Source organism: Botrytis sinoallii (genome assembly GCF_014898435.1).
Source record: "Botrytis sinoallii strain Bc 23 chromosome Unknown BSIN_002, whole genome shotgun sequence".
Taxonomy (NCBI): Eukaryota; Fungi; Ascomycota; class Leotiomycetes; order Helotiales; family Sclerotiniaceae; genus Botrytis; species Botrytis sinoallii.
The window spans coordinates 1,888,083-1,908,699 of record NW_024066029.1 but is presented as its reverse complement, the minus strand read 5'-3'; the positions used below and the strand labels follow the sequence as shown (position 1 = coordinate 1,908,699).

The following is a 20,617-nucleotide window of genomic DNA, read 5'->3' as shown; positions in this document are numbered from 1 at the left end:
GATCTATTTATCTTTTATGCATTTGCACTATCCCATCATGTCCTATCCAATTTTTATCTCCAGTACTCGAACGGCGTCCCTCCTCAAATACACCCTCCCCCCCAAACCTCGACTCAGCAAATGTTTTGCATCACTCCTCTATGGAAGAAATCATACGGCGCTCAATCCTCCATCAATATTAAGCACACAATTGTTTGCGTACTTATTGGTCGCTAAAAAGACAGCGGCATCGGCTATTTCGGCTACATCTCCAAAACGTGATAGAGGAATGGAGTTTAATGCTTCTGAGCGGGCGGGATCTGACATTGCTTTGAAGGAGGTTGTTAGTTCATTTTCTTTGATTTTTTGATTGCGATTTTGAGTTTAAGATGCGAAATGGAAAATGTAAGATGATCTTGTGTACATTAGGTTTGGAGAGGTAGGAAAGGGGGATGCGATTTTATTTGGGATTTGGAGGTGGGAAGCGAGAAATGAATTGGTGAAATATGAGGTTTTTGAAAGGATTGAAAAAAAATCAAGGGTGGATATGGTGAAGATAAAAATCATTTGGGGGGTTGCAAATAGCAAATTTAGATGAATGTGGACATGAAACGGAACGGGGGAGGGAAAGGAGTTCATGAATAGAATACCAGAATACAGAATAGCATAGCGGGGGCATGAAAAATATAACATAATTAATGGAATAAAAATGAAGGTGGTTTATTTTGATGTGGGAGTTTGTGAGGTGAGAGGTGAGAGGTGATGTGAAAGATGGAAGATAGTGAAAGAGAGGTAGGAAGAGAGGATGTGAATGGGAATATGTGATTGCGAGAGGGGTAGTGAGAGTGAGAGTGAGAATAAGAGGGAGAGCATAAGGAGAAAAAGAAGGAGAGGAGGAGGAAGAAGGGAAGAGGTAGCAAAAAATTCCCAAAAATCAAAATTAAATGAAAAATAAATAAACATACCCCTCGTCATATCCGTCTCGATATAGCCGGGTACAATGGCGTTGACTCGGATTCCTGCAGAACCCATTTCGGCGGCTAGGGCGCGAGTGAGACCTTTTGGTGGGGGGTTGGTTAGTTGGGGGTTTGGAGGAGGGGGTGGATAGGGTATAGATGGGAAGAGGGGTCAAGAAGACGATTGAAGAGAGAGGGGAGAGAGGGAGAGAGGAGAGAGGAGAGAGGAGAGAGGAGAGAGGAGAGAGGAGAGAGGAGAGAGGGAGAGAGAGGAGAGAGGAGAGAGAGGAGAGAGGAGAGAGGAGAGAGGAGAGAGGAGAGAGGAGAGAGGAGAGAGGGAGAGGAGAGAGGAGAGAGGAGATGGGAATGAACATGTGAAGGGAAGGGAAAAGGGGGGAAACATACCAAGAACCCCCCGCTTTACTAGCTGCATACGCGGCACTACCTCTTCCGCTTTGATACCGAGGAGCGAGGAGACGTTTATAATACAACCTGTTTGTTTTGACCGTATTAGTTGATTATCTTCTGTACTTTTTGGTGGGGGGAGATAATTGATGTTGTGTGGAATTTTTTTTTCTTTGTGAGTTTGTGTAAGGAGAGGGGAAAGGAAGGGGGAAGAAGGAAAGGGAAGGAAAAAAACATACCCTCTCTCCGTCTCAACATCTCTTTTCCGATGATTTTACATCCCCAGATTGTACCCATTAAATTTGTTTGGAGGATGTTTTCGATGAGGGAAGGGGAGGTGGTTATGAGGGGGGAGGCGTGGGTTAGACCGGCGGCGTTGACGAGGCTGTCGATTTTGGGTTTGGGGTTGGGGTTCTGAGGGGGGGGGGATGTTGGTTGGGTGATTGTGGGAGGGTGGGGGTTAGGAGGAAAGGGGGGTGGGAATGGGTGATGGAGGATCGTGAATTGGGGAAGGGAGAGATAGGGAAAACAGGGAAATTGCTGGTGAGGGGAACAGAATGGGGTAGGAGTGAGAATAGCCATGGAGCGAAAATGGATAAGGTGAAATGAGGAGATGTCGAGATTAATGGCTTTAGAAGGGTCTAACTCCAAAAGCTTCAGAGGCGCAGAGGAAAGAATAGAAAGGAACTATCATCACTAGTATCTCTCCATGCTAGCCATACATCAGCGTTTTCACATCTCTTCTCTCCACTTCCCCTCAATCTGCACCTCTAGAAACCACAGCACCACAGCACCACGAATCTCCCAAAACAATCAAAAAGCCAAAGCCAAAGCCAAAGTCAAAACAGAAACTCAAACTCACCCCTTTTTCCTCACCCACTCTCTTTTTTCCCCTTCCAAATTCCCCCTCCCAAAACTCCCTCTTCCCCACATCTCCACAAACAACCATCCAATCCCCTTCTCCTCCTCCCTCTCCCTTCCCCCCTCTTCCCTTCATCAGCTCCCTCCCCACCCCCTCCAAGCCCTCCCGATTTCTTCCCACCAATACCAACCTTCCCCCCAACTCTCCAAACTTTTGCGCGATCGCTTTGCCAATCCCGCGGGTCGCACCGGTTACCAATATCGTTTTGTTCGCAAAAGGAAGGTTTGTATTTGTGTTTGATTTTTCTCCTGGTTTCTCTTCGGTTGAGGTTGGCGATGGTGATGAAGTAAACGACGAAGCATATGAAGAAGATGAAGAAGAGCAGAATCCTCTCGATCTCCCAAAAAGCCTAGCAGAAGGAGGAACCATCGATTCCAATTCCAACGACATCTTCATCTTCATCTCACCACCCATCCTCTTTATTCTCCCAGACCCACATCCATATCCTCTCATCTTTCCCATTCCCACTCCCACAAACTTCCCGAGAGCGTTCTTCGCTATCCCCATTCCCGAATTCAATCCCATTCCCATATTCACATTCACATTCACACCCGCACCCAAACCTCAAAGTTCTCAATCCTCACTCGATCCTCACGTATCAAAACAAAAGCCCAATCAACCAATCAACCAACCAGTGAATCAATCAAATAAATCAGTCAATCAATCAATCCACTCCAATCCAATCCACTCCTATCCTACCAATCCAATCCAATCCAATCCTTCCCCAAACCCCAAAATATTCACATATATCTAAAAACGTATACAGAGCTATCCAGAAAGACCGGATATCCAGAAAGACTACCTAGCTAAACTAGAAACCCCAGCTAAACCAGAAAAACAATTCACATAAAATCCGGGCCGGGTGTTCAACTTCAACGGATTGAATTGATTGCGTGTTGAATTTCGAAAGAAAGAAGAGATGCAATCAAGACGGTACCTAGGTATAGGTAGAAATTGAATGATGCACATCACGTGCCAGAGCTTATTCCTAGCTCATTCTTAGTGTTTTGGTAAAGCAACATGGAACTACGATATTGATGATTGAAGCGTATTCGTTTCAAAATCTCATGAGAAATTATATTCGTCTATGATCACCTATGTATAGGTATTTAGTTTCGTATCTATAATTTATTTGAGTAAGCCACAACAAGACTATTATCACTGCACCATTTATCACAAATCACAGTCACATCATTAAGACTAGAAAAATGGTCACAATTACGAGTATCTATTTGTTAATTTCTTAAGCAAGCTTTGTACGCCATTGTGCTACCTTTGCTTGGAACAGCCAAACAAAAATGCCCTCGAAGAAGAATGTCAAAAATGTTCATATCTCATCTCTTCCCAAATTTAACCAGTGAATTCCTTAATCTTACTCTCTGCAAGACGTCCTGGAACCAAAGCCAAAGGAACAATACCACTAACGTGCATATCTGGTCCATAAACGTGCATATCAAGCTTCAATTCTTGTCCAACTGCCTTGATGTTCTTTAATCCTTCTTGGTAGTTAGGTCCAGCACGTCTAACCCAGATTTGAACCTTGTGCTCGATCAATAAGTTGCTGACTTCTCTAATGGCGCGAATAACACCCTTGAATGTTGAAGCGACATTGGTGAAGTTGGCAATACCACCACCAATGAAAAGAACCTTGCCTTCTGGAGTAATTGGTGAACGAAGCATGAGGTCAAGGACAGTGCGAGCGTAGTGGAAAGTTTGGGTTTCGGTTGGTGCACCAGAGTATTCACCATAATTGGCAAGCTCATCAGCAAATCCAGAACTGGCGATAGCATCGGCATAAACGACGGAAGCACCACCACCAGCAACCAAAGTCCAAACTCTACCGTTGGCATTCAAAATTGTGAGCTTGAGGGATGCACCAGTCTTGGCATCAAGTTCAGCAATGTATGCTTCCTCCTTGGTCAATTCACGACCGAATGGAGCTGGGAACTCCATTGGTGGACCAGCATCAATGTTAACCTTTCCATCAGCTGCCTTAACAGCGGCCATACCGAGAGCAGCAGGCGAGCGTGCAATAGCCCATTTGACACCACACTCAAACTCGGCAGTTTGATCAATCTTAGCAGCCAAATCCAAGAAGTGTACTTCAGCAGAGGTGCCTTCAGCGTTAGGAATGACGACCAATGGGTTAATCTCAAGGTATGTGAATTGACAGTCGACGTAAACAGCATATAATCTGGTGATGAAGTCGACAAGAACATTGTGTACACCTTGTGGAACTTTCTTGAGAAGTCCTGCAGCGATTTCTTCATTTGAAGGGTATTCGGCAAGATCGACTGGAATCAACAATTTTTCGGCCTTTGCATCGACATCACCAACATCGACACCTCCCTCGTGTGTGAAAAGAATCCAATCACCCTAAAGAGGAAATTTGTTAGCACGTGGATTTAAATTGTGAGCATGTACATAATGCTATGAAACTCTATGAAAATTGTGCGAGTGAAAGTAGCATAAATAACAAGAGGCGGCGAATCTTCCGAATAAATCTGCCGGACTTGAACTCGCTTGCTATGAGAAATTGATAAGGAGAGTTATGAACCAGGGGGAGGTTGGAATCGGTTCCTTAGCTTCCTTTCGTCCGTTTGTGCTTCCGAAGCATCCATTGGTAAATGAGAAGCAATAAAGAACTGACGAATCCCACTGCCAACGTTGGAATATCGAAATCTTCTATAAACTCAAAATCTTTACTTTTCGATATTTACTTAAATATCGTTTATTTGTTGTTCCAAAACAAGATTTGCTGCAAACTCCCTCTGACGAAATCTCTCCTTCAAAAGTGGGAATGAGAAGATAGTACATACCTCTCTTTGGGAGTTGATGTTGATATAATATTCGGTTCCGTCTGGATGTGGTACGAATGGCTCTACCAAAAATTGACGGAGAGTTCCAACAGTAGTTTCAACTGTGACTGGCTTTCCTGCTCTCTCAGCAATCCATGCCTTTGCTTCTGGCCATGTCTTGTTCAATGCAAGAAGACCACTCTTGCCTCTTCTCTTAATCAACTGATCAGGCTTTGCGACGAATTTTGAACCTGGAACAAGGAGCCATGGGTATAAGGTTTCTGCTTGATCGAGAATTGATGAGACCTCAGCGTCGACTGGGAAATATAAAGAAGCAAGCTTCGAGGGAGGGTTGTGAGTGGCAGATTTTGGGAGAGGAGATGGCTTGATGACGGGAGCTCTGGTGAGGTGATAGTTGAGGATAGCCTTTCCGTCGGCCTCGGTGATAGCTTTGGCAGACATTTTGAAGTATGAAAATTGATGAGTTTACTGTTGAAATTCCAGATTAGCATAAAAAGGTCCTGGGAATTTCTATTGACGTGAGATTGATAGGAAAGTTCAAGATTTTCAAAAGCTGCAGATTGGTGCTTTACAAGCCTCGACAGCTGTAAGCCCCGAATCCTCAAATGGTCAAGCACAAATTTCCGAACTCAATTGGAGGGCTGGACGGTCGAAAATCTCAACACCATGCAGATCGTGCCAACTCACAAAACTTAAACAACAGACTTTCAGCTTGATGAGTCGTGTCGGTGTGAGAGAGTTCAATAGTCCCGTCCCTTAACTCGGACACCGAAGGAGAGCGAGATAATTGCGATATGAAGCCGCTCCGAAATGAAAAGTAAACACAGGAGGGGGGGGGGGGGGGGGGGAAGTAAGAATATACGCACCAAAGGGGTATTCTTTCAATGGAACGCAAGAAAAAGGGTCGAATAATTGAGACCACCAAGATTTCAATTCTGTTCGAAAAGAGGGAAGTGAAATTAAAATGGAAAGATGGAATCTATATTCTAACTTTCTCAAGTTTCCTTTGCTGTTTTGCGGAGGGGAAGATGGTGAAAATGAATCGGAGATTCTTAATTCTTTTTGGAGAATGAAATAGAAATTCTATGAGGAGGGAGGGGAGGGGTGGGTTGGAAAGGAACAGCTGAATGAATATTGGGATTGAGTAAGAGCAGCGACTACGGAGATCGGCCAGATTTACATTTAAGAAGTAAGTGAATTTTTTATTGTATTTTATTTATTTTATTTTATTTTACTAAATTTATTAATTTTCTGGACTGGTTTGTTGCACCAGTGCTGGCTGCTTTTTTCATTACTTCTTCCTAAGCGTGGGATACTAGGTAAGTGTGGTGTGGTGGCAGTGGGCGGTGGTGGTGGGTGGTTCCAGACGAGGTCCCTTGAATGGAAGCGGGTCCGGCAAGATGGCGTGTGTTTTCGGGTGATTTATCGGGCTGGCTATAGATTCCTCGATGTGATTGGTATGTTGATGGACCTAAAGGGTGTGACATTCCTCCTGCGATATGGCCACTAAGCCACTCTGGAGAGACTGAGAGACTGACTAAAGGGAAGCAAGCTATGCTCGAGCTATGGAAACTAGGAAACTAGGAAACTATGGAAACTATGGAAACTAGCATTATGGCGAGCATGTTCAACTATCCAATTCCAAAATGTGGGGTCCTCATGATTTGTGGTGGTCGTTGGTCGTCGTTGGGACGCTAACTCAACCAGGATTCCAATCTTATTGGCTCTCAACCATCGGAATTTACTCAACACCGACATACTTCATCAAGAGACATGGCTCAAAAGGGCTTAGAGGAGAAACGGTCGAATACGCTAGAAGGCCAAACCTTGATGCCCTGCTCGAGCCCTGATGTTCAAAAATCCATTGCCACTTTAACTCCATGCCGTCGTAACTCTTGACGCATATCACACACTCCGGTCCGAGCTCATTTATTTTCCACTCCCCTCTATTCCTTTTAGGTATCCAGCTAAGAACTTCAACCAATCCTCACTCCAAATATCGGCCCTCAATTCAGTTGTCAACGAAAGATTTCTAAAGGAATTGTTTGGAAAAAAGGACTCACTTGTTGTGTCTCTCTCTCTCGATTATTCTATTACAATCCAACCTCCCCCCCCCCATCTCTTCTGGTAAGTTGTCACCCTTCCATTCAATCTCAAAATACCCTCCTCTTCCTCTTCTTCTTCCTCCTCTTCATACATCAAAAAAGTACTCTGAAAAGTATTCAAGTTGTTTGTCTTGTTTCTAAAAGAAAACACTTCATTCGACTACTTCTCATTACATTTAGAATAACGAAATTGCTAGATTTCTTTACGTTTTGTTTTACGTACGGATTTCCCTTTCTCTATTCTCTTGATTCATTTGAAAACTCCACACCTTCGAAGATTAAAGTCGGTAGAAGAAAAGATTCCTTGAATCTCTCGAGTCTCTGCCTAGGTAAGCTCATATTCTACCCTCTTTTCTTATCTTCTTGTCTCCTCCTTCCTCCGTATACGGACTTCCCCAAACTTATTCATTCTCTCCTCCGTTCAGGCCCAAACACCACTCCATCATAATCACTATTTCCTTTTTGAGCCGTACAGAAGTTTTCTTCAATTGACTAACAATTTACTCTTCCGCACATTCAGATTTTTGTTGATTACTTCCTCTTTTCACCATGCCTTCCGCTACAGCATCCGGTGCCCAAGGCAATGCCAACGACAACATTCGCAGATTCGCTGCTCCTTCCAGACCTTTGAGCCCAAGAGCTGAACACACCCTTTTCCACGACAAGACAAGATGTTTCGTTTACGGTCTGCAACCAAGAGCTGTTCAAGGCATGCTCGATTTCGACTTCATCTGCAAGAGAAAGACTCCTTCGGTTGCAGGTATCATTTATACATTCGGTGGTCAATTCGTTAGCAAGATGTACTGGGGTACCAGTGAAACTTTGCTCCCAGTTTACCAAGATGTTGAAAAGGCCATGGCTAAGCACGAGGATGTTGATACCGTTGTCAACTTTGCTTCATCGCGTAGTGTTTACCAATCTACCATGGAACTTTTGCAATACCCACAAATTAAGTCAATTGCCATCATTGCTGAGGGTGTACCTGAGAGAGTAAGTTTTCTACCTCGAATTCCTCTGATCCTGTGCTCATGAATTATTTAGCGTGCCCGTGAAATTCTTCACGCAGCTGCAAAGAAGGGTGTTACAATCATCGGTCCAGCTACTGTCGGTGGTATCAAGCCAGGATCCTTCAAGATTGGTAACACTGGTGGTATGATGGACAACATTGTTGCATCCAAGCTTTACAGAAAGGGTTCCGTTGGTTACGTTTCCAAATCTGGTGGTATGTCCAACGAGCTCAACAACATTATTGCCAACACAACCGATGGTGTTTACGAGGGTGTTGCTATTGGTGGTGACAGATACCCAAGCACAACCTTTATCGACCATCTCCTCAGATATCAAGCCGACCCAGAGTGTAAGATTTTGGTTTTGTTAGGAGAAGTTGGTGGTGTTGAGGAATACAGAGTTATTGAGGCCGTTAAGAACGGAACTATCACAAAGCCAATTGTCGCATGGGCTATTGGTACTTGCGCAAGCATGTTCAAGACTGAGGTCCAATTCGGACACGCTGGTTCATTTGCCAATTCTCAACTCGAGACTGCTGCTACCAAGAACAAGTCCATGAAGGAGGCTGGTTTCCACGTTCCAGATACCTTTGAGGATTTGCCAGCCGTTCTCGCTTCTGTTTACGAGAAGCTTGTTGCAGCTGGAACCATTGTTCCACAACCTGAGCCAATTGTACCAAAGATCCCAATTGATTACTCATGGGCTCAAGAACTTGGTCTTATCCGAAAACCTGCTGCATTCATCTCCACCATTTCTGATGATCGTGGACAAGAACTTTTGTATGCTGGTATGCCAATTTCTGATGTCTTCAAGGAGGATATCGGAATTGGTGGTGTCATGTCTCTTTTGTGGTTCCGTCGTCGTCTCCCAGATTACGCAAGCAAGTTCCTCGAATGGTTTCTTATGCTCACTGCCGATCACGGTCCAGCTGTTTCTGGTGCCATGAACACCATTATTACTACCAGAGCAGGAAAGGATCTTATCTCTGCTCTCGTATCTGGTCTTTTGACTATCGGATCTAGATTCGGTGGTGCTCTTGATGGTGCCGCTGAGGAGTTCACCAAAGCTTTTGACAAGGGTCTTTCCCCACGTGATTTCGTCGATACCATGAGAAAGCAAAACAGACTCATCCCAGGTATCGGACACAAGGTCAAGTCAAGAAACAACCCAGATCTCCGTGTCGAGCTCGTCAAGGAGTTTGTCAAGAAGCGTTTCCCAAGTTGCAAGATGCTCGACTATGCTTTGGCTGTTGAGTCTGTCACCACCTCCAAGAAAGATAACTTGATCTTGAACGTTGATGGTGCTGTTGCCGTCTGCTTCGTTGATTTAATGCGCAACTGTGGTGCATTCAGTGCAGAGGAGGCTGAAGATTACATGAAGATGGGTGTCTTGAACGGTCTCTTCGTTCTTGGACGTTCTATTGGTTTGATTGCTCATTACCTTGATCAAAAGAGATTGCGCACTGGTCTTTACAGACATCCTTGGGATGATATTACATACCTTTTGCCATCTTTGTCATCAGGTGCCCCTGGTTCTGAGGGTCGTGTTGAGGTTCAGATGTAAGGTTGAGGTTAACCAGGAGACAATTTTGTAAACGCGGATAAATTCGAAAGGTGGAAGTTATAGAGCATGCTTCCTACTTCTTACAAGGAATACGTATTTTTTTCTGATCCAAAACATGCTGGATGAATGGAGTTTTTAAGATCAATCATGTAGTAGATGAAGAATTGCTATAGAGCAAGAATTTTTTAATGGAAATGAAATTAAAATGATGAATCAATGAGGAGTTTTAGAGTTTTTGTATGAATTCTCTCATGTTGTAGTAAAGTTAAACGAAAATCTTATTTCTTGTGGTTATGCCCAAGATAGAAAAGTCAACACAAAGTCCAAGCTGTGATCACAGAGAAGTAGGTATTTATTTGATATCCTGTTCACGTTCAATATCTGTAGCTCATATTTCATCCTGATATTATCAATATCTGTAGCTCATATTTCATCCTGATATTATCAATATATATGAGCTCAAATCCGCTTTAATTGTAAAATAAGAAGTAAGGGAATCCCCGACGCCTGACCATATCCCATGCGCATATATCCATTCATTCCAGTTCGTGTATGTCCTATTTTAAGGATCCTCCCATATCGTAGCATATCGTGCTATATCGTACACTCCAGTTTCCGTAATTTCTTCTTTCCCATCTCCCAGATTAGAGGTTTCTCTCTCTCCTAGGCAATTCGTCCCTGCCTCTCCAATTCCTCGATTCTCATCTCAATCTCTTCTAAAAGAACTCTAGATCTCATAATTTCAATTACACTGCATCCCCTCCGATAATTCCTTTCGCCCCCATCAATTCATCCACATACGCTCTTTCTACAGCTTTGTTCTTCTTTTCTTCTTCTTTGACGAGAACAGCGAGGACTTCGAGGGGTGGGTTTAAACCGAGTCTGGAGGCGCGGTGCCAGCGTTTGGTGCGGGAGATGCCGATGGCGGGCTGAGAGGTGAGGTTGTTAGTTGCTGTGATTGTGTTTTTTTTGGGGGGGGGGGGGGGGGGGGGGGGGGGAGAAGAATGATACATACACCAAATTGACTCATACAATCCCATTCCCTCAATATCTTCTCACTGATTTCTAAATCTTTCTGGTGTACTCGAGGCGCTAAACGCAGATCCTCGCGCGCTTTCCAGTATTTGCGGATCTTGGCGTCGGAGATTTGGGATGCGAGGGTGTTTTGGAGGGTTTGATGGGCGGGTTGGGCTTTGGGTTTGGGTTGGGAGGTTGGTTTAGGAGAGGTGGTTGGGAGGGTGGTGGGTTTGAGGTCTGGGGATGCGGGGGAGGGGGAGGGGCCCTTGGTGAGCTCGGTGAGGTCTGGGAGCTTGGTGATGGAAGATTTGGTTTTGAGTGTGGTGGGGGTGCTGGCCGCTTTGGAGATCTTGGAGGTGTTGGTGAAGGAGAGAGTTTTTTGAGTGCCTTTTTGGGCGGGGCCGCTGCTGCGACGGGTGGTGGGCATGATTGTTGTTTTGGTGGTTGGTTTGGATGATGCTTTTAAGGTTTATATGGTGAGCTAGTGGTATAGATATGAGTATGGGTATATGTGGAGATGGAGTGATGTTGATGGTATCGTATATCTTGAATCTATATTGATTCTTCGTAGATAATTTGGATTATGACGATGGTGCTCGAACGGTTTGGCAGGGGCAACATGTGGATTAGGTAAGCATTAGAGTCAAGTCTCTACTAGTGCGAATTTGGGGAATGGTCTGAGCGTCTTTGGAACTCTTGCGAGTTGTTTTTTGTTGGGAGAAGAGGGAGATTGATGCATGAATGTTTGAATGGGGCTTATTGTTTTATTGTGTTTTTATGGCTTGGTTTACTTGTATGTGGTTTTAATATTATCTACATTGTTGCAGCATAAAATTCCTTTTCGTGTGTTTATTGAATTATTTTATAAAGCATGGAAGGGATGAATCAAGTGAATTCCTTGCGATATCGCTGGTGAAGTTTGAAGTCGGTAACCTGTAGTTGTCAGAAAGCTCTAGACTTATTACTACTAGGTAGCTAGAACGTACCAAGTTCCGAGATTGACCAACAGGAACATGTGATATTTGCAGTGCTTCTGTTGCGAATAGCTTCGATATTACTTCAAGAAGCTAGCAGGTCCGACTTGTTCTCAAAGACACAGCTGTTCCCTTAATATTGTAAATGCGGCATTCCACAACATACTAGGGTCCAACTTGCTTGATAAAAGCAGCAGGACTTCTTAGGTGTGGAGGGGTAGCATAAAGAATTGTATGGTCCTTCATGATCGTTTGACAAAAGGACTGATTATGATGCAATTCCAAATACCTCTGATGATGATGGGAATTTCAATGTTGTATTGCATAATCTGGATTCTGCGAGAATATGCACATGCAGGCAGAATAAAGCACAACCGGGGTTTCTATCGATTTCAGATAAAGACATTGCTATCTTATCTTTTCGACGCGGCTCTTTTCCTACCTGATCTGAAGGAATTGAGAGAACGAGGAAGGAGTGGAATGTGTAGGATGGATCGTTGACACATGGCAGCTAGGATTCTGCGGACGGGAACCCGAGTTAGGATCGGGTGCTTGGAATCGGCAACCGGCCGTCATACATACTATAGCCATGATCACATGCTACTCATTCATCAAGCCGAAGGATTCGATGTAGCTATGTTGATTGTGGAGAAAGTGTTAGCTCGATGAAGGTACAGTATACAGTTTCATTGAAGATATTGCCTGACATGGGATGATGCTATGCCGGTCGATCTTTTTCTCTCATCCCCTTTGATGAAAACAACATGCTTTCTTCTCGATGGCTCGAATTGTCGATCTGCTCCTTCCTTTTTCTAACCCTTTTATCATAATATCATGAACTTGTTATATTACTGCCGGTATAACACTTGTGTATCGCAGGATACCAGTTCCTCTTCGTGTTTTACCTTCTCTTTTCATCAGTTGGAAGATATGCTAAGCTCATCAGTATCATGAACAACGCCATTCCTTACAGATTGAACGGTTTTTTGTTAATGAAATGACCATGGTTCTTTCCATGAGCTTCCTAATCATCTTACAATGACCTACTTACCTGTGTTCTTCAACATAAAAAAGCATAGCAACGCGCATACAGATTTAGTTATCGTCCCGCTTTGGGGAGGAAACTACTTCGATAAGGTCAAGATATGTGAGACGTAACAGTAGCCATGTTGGAAACTGATGTTTGTATATGGGTATCTCGAGTTGTTAACCCTAAAGGTGAGTTTTATTGATGCAAAAGATCATGTAAGTGTCGGTGGCACATCAAGACCGAGGATGGTCTGGGGAAGGGGATTGCTCGAGGCTTAGATGGAGATTGCAATACATGGATTAAACTACTTGAATAGATTTTTCAACATTTCACTGGTATTGAAAGATAATAGTCATATGTGCTTGTACCAATTTTGGTGATGGTCTAGAACACGATTTGACCTCCGTTAAACCCCCCGGTGAGCTTTGGTAGCATTCCTGAAGAACGGCCTGCCTGAACTGAAGTGTAAATTTTTACAACGACTCATCAATTCAGATGTGCAACAAAACGTGGATTATGCAATTTTGGCACGTGGGCGGTGTATGTGGGGCAATTCACAATTATCAAATTCTGCCGGTCACGTCTGCCTTGTTAGTATTAGCGGGAATGTCGTGATCAGACTACGGAGTTGTGATTTCGATTCGATTTTGAGAAGGTGAACTGCTAGTGAATACTTATCTATGATCGTCACAGTATAGTTGCCGTGATGTTCTGCTTATTTTCTCAAGGATGAATAATGTTCAAGAGTTTGAATATGATATATGAGCTGGCCGGGCTTCAGGAAAAGGATGCACGAGCAAGCTAATGGGGTATTTGAGTTCCACTGCTGATGAGGGGCAGCTTCAAAATACACTCACCCATTTGCTACCGGATAAATGACACGAAAATCTTTGATACAAAGTTGGGTGTGTTAAGGATGACACATGCCAGTGCATATGGAGTATTATATTGGTGTTCTTAACAACATTTCCCAATCTTTGCCTCTCATAACAGTCGTCTTTCGAAAAATGTTGCTTCTACGAGCTGCGTTAATTATAGTAACCTTGGGTTTCACAAGAGCAGCTTCTTCAAGTGAATGTGTAAGTTGGAATCCATCAACTATTTCGGCTGTAGAATTGACTGGATGATCTCAGTGTTCTATATTAAAATCCAATATCACTGCTGCACCGAATAGTAAAGCTTATAATGCCACCATTTACGGCTTTTGGTCTGGCCAAGCACGCGATGACAAATCAACTTGTGTTCTACAACCAACTACTAGAGAACATGTGGCTGCAGTGGTGAGGACTCTTACTCGATGGCGGTGTCAATTTTCAGTTAAGGGAGGCGGTCATACACCATTTGCTGGAGCGGCATTAATCAATGATGGAGTCACCATTGATCTGGCTAAACTCAATACTATATCGGTGGATAAAAATGCCGGAATCGCACACGTTGGCGCAGGATTGAAGTGGGGACAAATTTATGAGTATCTGGAAACTAAGGGTATGATGGTCTCTAGCGGTAGAGCATCTCTGGTTGGAATCGGCGGGTTAGTTATTGGAGGTAAGTTGCCTTCAGAGCAGAGTATAAACTGTGGAGATAACTTACATGGATTTGGTTGTAGGTGGTTACTCATGGTTTGCGCCCCAAAAAGGGTTCGTGGCGGATACTGTTATCAACTTCGAGCTTGTGGTTGGTAACGGTTCAATTATCAATGTGAATGCCACATCGAATTTAGATCTTTTCGTCGGATTGAAAGGAGGAGGTAATAATTTCGGTATCGTAACTTGCTATGACCTGGAGTCATTCCCTTTTGAAAAGTTATGGGGAGGAATCATGACCTATCCAACCAGCACGGCCAAAGCCCAAATCAAATTTTTCACCAATTTCACCAATCATCTATCGGATGATCCAAAGGCCAATTTTCTCAATATATGGTCCTATCGACAAGTTTCTGGTTCGCAAAGTAGCCTTAATGTTATTGATTATGTCGCACCAGTTGAAGCTCCAGCTATTTACTCCGATGCATTGGCAATTCCGAATTTAATATCTAGCACAATGCGAATTACGAATGTGAGTTCATTGACTGATGAGCTTGCTGGTGGTACCTCGACTTTAAATTCCAGGCATATCTTCGTCACTACGACCTTTTCGAATAATGCGGAAATGTACGAAACAGCTGTGAATATCTCAAACAAGCATTTGGAACCTTTCAAAAACACTACGGGTCTTGTGTGGTCTATTCTCTTTCAGCCTATTCCACTGATCGTCAGCGAACGCTCGATAGCAACTGATGGAAATATTATGGGTGTGGATCGGAACAAAGAAAATTTGACGCTCTTTTTGGTCTATGTGACTTGGCTTAAAGCTTCGGATGATCAAAAGTTCACTGATGCAGCTTATGCTACGGTTGATGAAATCAATGCGGTGGCGGGGACTCTTGGAGTTACAAATCCTTTTATCTATCTCAATTATGCAGGCCAAAAGCAAAATTCATTGGCGGGATATGGTGAGGAGAATATGGAGAAGATGAGAACCCTGAGTAGGAAGTATGATCCTCAAGGGACTTTTCAAAAATTGATCAAAGGGGGATTTAAAATTCCGGGTATGGAAATTGTTGTGGACTAGAAAGTCAGAATTCTAGAAATTACATGGACGAAAGAGTCAGTTTTGCTGTACTAACTGTTGACTTTTGATTCCCATCTTTATAAAGTCTTTTTTCCACCGTTTTCCGCCGTTGAGTGAGTCAAGATCATCTGCTCCGGTCGGCGACACTGCATCCGTTTATCCCACAGCCGGTATAATTAACAAAGCCAAGGTACCTTGATTTGGTCGGCGACATTGCATACTGTATTCTCAACGGCTGGTACAATAAGCGTTGTGGTTGCATGGAATCTTTATAATATGCACCCCAGTCTTAGGATTCTCACATCACTACAAAACAACAATAACGATTTTAGCCGCCATGAAGAATGAGAATGGTAAGTAACGAAAAAGGAAACGGAGCCAAATGATCCGACGGCTTTGAGAAAATTTTCGTCCAAAATCAACTTGACCGGAATCAAATGATTGATTTAGGGGACCTTTCTAACATTCTCATGGGTTCACGTGGTTATTTTTTAAAATATCGTTGTCCTTGTATGTATCTATACCTTATTTTCCCGACTTATTACTTACGTCAGAGCTGTATTGAATGCCATGTCGGCGAAGTATCTTTGAAGTCAATGGTATGGTAGTAGCTTACTACGCTTACCTACTACCTCTAGTTCTTCTCGGGGACCTCGCTAAGCCTTAGCAAGTTGAAGATTGGAGCCAGCCAGTAAGGCGGCTTGGTATAAATGCACGATCGTTATTTTTACCCCACCTTTACCAATTCTTCAATCCCCAATTCCCAGGAAAGTATTCGGTGGCTCGAGTGGTACTCAATTGCCCCACCAAATACTTCGCGCTTACATTGTTCCCGCAGGAATCGGGGACCTGCAGATTAATGTTGGAATATAACTGTTGCCTGACTTCATATATAACTCTTAATATACTATAAGGTTTGTATTCTCCGATCGGCGAATTCTCCATAGTAAGTTTTATACTACGGTCGCTTCGTATTTCGGACGTTTCCTTGTGTTGCGATATCGTACGGTATCACCGTGTCAGAGCTGGAATGCTTTGGCTTATGTTGTCAGACAGGCTGAATAAGACCTAGCTAAGTTTGGAATTTTAAGTTTTGTGTTACACACAATTGACTGTGCAGTCCTCAGTATCTGTTGGTATCACCATAGGTGAATTCAATATAATCGGGGGTTACGTTTCTCTTCACCCCCCCCCCCCCCCCCCCCATTGTACCAATGATAAGAGGGTGAATAAATAAGAACCCCCGATTAGTACTATGATTCACTGTTGTAATATCGCTTGAGGTTCTAAAAGCTAAGGGCTACGAAACGTATATGCTGTAGTGTCGAGGCACTAGCGCAAGCGCTAGTGCGGTCACATGATCCTTGTCCGACAGTATCGGAAGGGTAAATATGGAATATAAAAGCTGTGCACCCTACGTTGGGGAAAGGTCTCACAACATAGTTTCAAACATTCCTCTGAGTCAATTTAATAATCAATTCCGAGATACGAATCCTTTTACTTCTCCATTCGATTCCCCTCGACTACCAACATTCCAAGATCGACAAGATTTCGAAGAACCAAGTTTCATCAAGACTCGGAACGATCATTCAACCAGGGTTTGGGGACTTCAGAATTCAACGATCCAGAATTGTGAATCACTCGGAATCGGGATACCTCTTCACAGGCACTTGGACAAATTCGAGCTCGAGTCGAATCACACTATGACAGACACGACCAGCAGCACACTTTCACAAGCTTCAGGAAAGGCGGAGCAAGATTATGATATGGAACATCGTACTCAATTCATGACTGATGTCGAACTATCGGCCGTTGATGATACTCATCTAAACAACACTACCGTTCGCAATTTTACATGGAAGGATGTGACGGTTACTGTGAAGGACAATAAAACAAAAGAATCAAAAGCAATTCTAGATGATGTTAGTGGTGTTGTTGAAGCTGGTCAGTGGTTCTATTTGGAGTGGTTAGCTCAGAGAAATGGTAGATTACTAATATATTTGTAGGAGAGATATGTGCTTTGATGGGACCAAGTGGTTGTGGAAAAACTACTCTGTTGAATGTTTTGGCTCATAGAAATGCAGCTGCGAAAGCGGTTGTGACGGGAAAGACACTGGTCAACGGATCAAGTCCGTCTAAAAGTGCTTTTCGAGATATGAGTTCATATGTTGAACAAGAGGATGCTCTCATAGGCTCTTTGACAGTACAAGAAACATTGAATTTCGCGGCTCGTCTTGCTCATAAAAGGTACGATCTTTAGCTTTTGGTTTATAATTCTACGAATTAACTTTTCTCTAGTTCATTGACGAAAAGTGAGCGAATGAGACGGATCAGAGGCTTGATCAATTCATTCGGTCTTCGTAATCAGGCACATACCATTATTGGAACACCAATTCAGAAAGGTATTAGTGGTGGTCAAAAACGACGAGTTAGTGTTGCCAGTCAACTCATCACTGGACCGAAAATTCTTTTCTTGGATGAACCTACATCTGGGTTGGATTCTGCTGCAAGTTGGGAAGTGATGTCTTTTGTTAAAGAGGTTGCAAAACAAAACAATGTTAGTTATTGCCACTATTATTAAGGATTTATATTGACTTAATTATTTAGTTGATTGTCATAGCAAGCATTCACCAACCTTCAACCTCTACTTTCCAATTATTCGATAAGTTATTATTATTATCTGGAGGAAAATCGCATTACTTTGGTCCTGTCTCAGAAGTCAATCAACATTTCGAATCTATAGGATATCCGATCCCACTCCACATGAATGCTTCGGAATACCTCCTTGATCTTATGAATACCGACTTTGCAGTCAATCAGTCACAGTCACAGGCAACACTATTACAAATTTATCAATCTTGGTTGGTTTCGTCCGCTTTTCGACAAATGCATGATAAAATTCAGCATACATTGCAACATGTCAAGCCTTTACCCGTGGCCAATTCCTCGCGTGGTGGATTTTTCAATATATTGATGACATTGGTACACAGAGCATTCATCAAGAGTTACCGAGATGTGGTCGCATATGGTATTCGTATTGCGATGTATATGGGGCTTGCTATTATGATGGGTACGGTTTGGTTACGTCTTAAAACAGATCAAAGTGAAATTCAACCTTTCATTAATGCTATTGTGAGTACTCTACTTATTCTAGGGATACATTTTTATGACTAACGAAACTTAGTTCTTTGGCTCAGCTTTCATGTCTTTTATGGCTGTCGCTTATGTTCCATCTTTTCTCGAAGATCGTTCTACATTTATCAAAGAGCGAGCAAATGGTCTTTATGGTCCTACGGCATTCATACTCTCGAACTTCATTATTGGCCTACCTTATCTATGTATGTTTATAATTGTGTTTTCTGGCGCTCAACTAACATTATGTTCAGTTTTGATATCATTTCTCTTTTCGGTAACAACATATTTTCTCAACAATTTCCGACCTACAGCTCCTGCCTTCTTCACATGGATAATGTGGTTGTTTCTGGATCTTCTCGCTGCCGAATCACTTGTCGTTCTTGTGTCCTCTCTATTCCCTTCATTTGTCATATCCCTTGCTCTTACTGCTTTTGCGAATGGACTGTGGATGAGCGTCGGTGGTTTCTTGGTACCTCCACAAATTCTTAACGTATTTTGGAGATATGTATTTCATTACATTGATTATCAGGTATGTTCTCTTTTCTCTAATCTCTTATCGAGATACTTTGTACCACCCGTGGTCATGATACAACAGTAATGCTAATGCATACCAATAGACGTACGTTTTCCAAGGAATGATGGTCAATGAATTTTCAGAAAGAGACTATACCTGCGGAACTTCCTGTCAATGCATGTACGTCACCGATCTCGCACCTCAATGTAAAATTAGTGGTAAAGGAGTTTTAGATCAATAGTAAGTCTCTCTCCTTCCTTGACAATCTAGATTTTCATTAGAATTTTACTAACGAAGCACAGTGGATATAAGACCGGCAAGACCGGTGAATGGGTAGGTATTTTAATTGCAATTATTATTGTATATAGGATTTTGGGCTTGGGTGCTATGTATTTTAGACGATAAAAAATCAGTGTTTGGTGAATGGATTGACAAGAATGGAAAGACTCTGGGATTTGGGGATGTAAAAGTGGCTTGGATGTTACTTGATTGGGAATGAAGCACCAGAACGCGGCACGGGTGGTGGCAGCTTTGGGAAGTGTGGTGATCAGATGTTATGCGGACACAGTGTTGTACATTAATAAGTGTGAGGGATCGTTCATATAGATTATCCATGAGTTTTCGAGATTTGTTTTGTTTAGTATTCATTTTGCTATGTATATATTTCTGGACTTTGGATGTGTGAAGCAAGACTGTATATATTTCTCCTCTCTTGTAGAAAATCCTTTCCATTCATTAAATCAAATAGTGATATTGTAGCATTGTAAAGTAAGCTATCAATACCCAAAGCCTGGCTAAAGACGTCTAATCAGTGATCATTGATCATGATCTCACTTTCACCAACTTTAGAACTTACTACATACATATCGTAGTATAATCGTCATCCATCCCTTCACACACACATTCCTCATCATCCACTCATCCATCCACAAACATTCAGCCAGACGTTACAGTACGCTCGAGCCTTCATCACATCATCTTATCTCTCCACCCGTCTCTCACCAAGCAAGCCATCTCCTCATCACCTCACCCCACGGTACTACCACATCCATTCATTTATTCATACGTGCTGCGTATATACCCTCAAACATTAGTTTATACATAATATATATCTAAACACAGCATATAGAAACTTTATCCGGATCCAGCCGGCTCGAGTATATGTTACACAAGTCACACGAGCCATACAGGTCGAGTACAGAGTGACAGAGCATTTCGTTTTGACTCTCGTTTTTGACTGCGCCTATAGGGTTGTACTGTTGATTTATTTTCTTCCGGGGGTGTACGGAAGGAATGGGGAGGGTGTTTGTGTTATGGATGGGGTAGATAAGGTAGATAGGAGAAGAGTTTAGACGGTGAGACGATGGATTATAAAGACGGCGATGAAGTTGTCGATGACTGTTGAGGATTTTGATGACACAACTTTTCGTAAATCAGCAAACCCACCTTTTGGCTAAAATACGGTTAGAAAGATATCTAAATTCAGATATCTGAAGAGAAACCCATATACGTATCCAAGTACATACTTCATGCCGTACAACGCCAAATCATACGACTCTCAACCGCCCGACTTGATCCCA

The 20,617-nt window shown here is 42.8% G+C and overlaps 7 protein-coding genes across 7 annotated transcripts; 4 read left to right on the top strand and 3 right to left on the bottom strand.

Annotated features, from left to right (window-relative positions):
* Positions 1 to 150: 150 nt before the first annotated feature.
* On the bottom strand, positions 151 to 2,652 carry EAF02_001626 (uncharacterized protein; the record flags this gene model as incomplete). Its single annotated transcript, XM_038897674.1, has 5 exons — positions 151 to 308; positions 945 to 1,037; positions 1,341 to 1,427; positions 1,580 to 1,754; positions 2,203 to 2,652. The coding sequence occupies 5 exons, from the start codon at positions 2,650 to 2,652 to the stop codon at positions 151 to 153; spliced, it is 963 nt and encodes a 320-aa protein (XP_038762649.1).
* Positions 2,653 to 3,612: 960 nt separating this feature from the next.
* On the bottom strand, positions 3,613 to 5,522 carry EAF02_001625 (uncharacterized protein; the record flags this gene model as incomplete). Its single annotated transcript, XM_038897673.1, has 2 exons — positions 3,613 to 4,638; positions 5,082 to 5,522. The coding sequence occupies 2 exons, from the start codon at positions 5,520 to 5,522 to the stop codon at positions 3,613 to 3,615; spliced, it is 1,467 nt and encodes a 488-aa protein (XP_038762648.1).
* A 1,205-nt stretch (positions 5,523 to 6,727) lies between these two features.
* EAF02_001624 (uncharacterized protein) lies at positions 6,728 to 6,931 on the top strand (the record flags this gene model as incomplete). The annotated part of the gene is made up of 1 exon (XM_038897672.1): positions 6,728 to 6,931. The coding sequence occupies one exon, from the start codon at positions 6,728 to 6,730 to the stop codon at positions 6,929 to 6,931; it is 204 nt and encodes a 67-aa protein (XP_038762647.1).
* Positions 6,932 to 7,735: 804 nt separating this feature from the next.
* EAF02_001623 (uncharacterized protein) lies at positions 7,736 to 9,757 on the top strand (the record flags this gene model as incomplete). The annotated part of the gene is made up of 2 exons (XM_038897671.1): positions 7,736 to 8,176; positions 8,228 to 9,757. 2 exons carry the CDS (start codon positions 7,736 to 7,738, stop codon positions 9,755 to 9,757), a joined length of 1,971 nt encoding a protein of 656 aa, XP_038762646.1.
* Positions 9,758 to 10,503: 746 nt separating this feature from the next.
* Positions 10,504 to 11,201, bottom strand: EAF02_001622 (uncharacterized protein; the record flags this gene model as incomplete). The annotated part of the gene is made up of 2 exons (XM_038897670.1): positions 10,504 to 10,686; positions 10,773 to 11,201. 2 exons carry the CDS (start codon positions 11,199 to 11,201, stop codon positions 10,504 to 10,506), a joined length of 612 nt encoding a protein of 203 aa, XP_038762645.1.
* A 2,584-nt stretch (positions 11,202 to 13,785) lies between these two features.
* Positions 13,786 to 15,388, top strand: EAF02_001621 (uncharacterized protein; the record flags this gene model as incomplete). Its single annotated transcript, XM_038897669.1, has 3 exons — positions 13,786 to 13,857; positions 13,912 to 14,323; positions 14,385 to 15,388. The coding sequence occupies 3 exons, from the start codon at positions 13,786 to 13,788 to the stop codon at positions 15,386 to 15,388; spliced, it is 1,488 nt and encodes a 495-aa protein (XP_038762644.1).
* Positions 15,389 to 17,091: 1,703 nt separating this feature from the next.
* EAF02_001620 (uncharacterized protein) lies at positions 17,092 to 19,442 on the top strand (the record flags this gene model as incomplete). Its single annotated transcript, XM_038897668.1, has 8 exons — positions 17,092 to 17,332; positions 17,395 to 17,635; positions 17,687 to 17,945; positions 17,996 to 18,520; positions 18,573 to 18,726; positions 18,775 to 19,052; positions 19,141 to 19,277; positions 19,340 to 19,442. The coding sequence occupies 8 exons, from the start codon at positions 17,092 to 17,094 to the stop codon at positions 19,440 to 19,442; spliced, it is 1,938 nt and encodes a 645-aa protein (XP_038762643.1).
* Between the last annotated feature and the right edge of the window lie 1,175 nt (positions 19,443 to 20,617).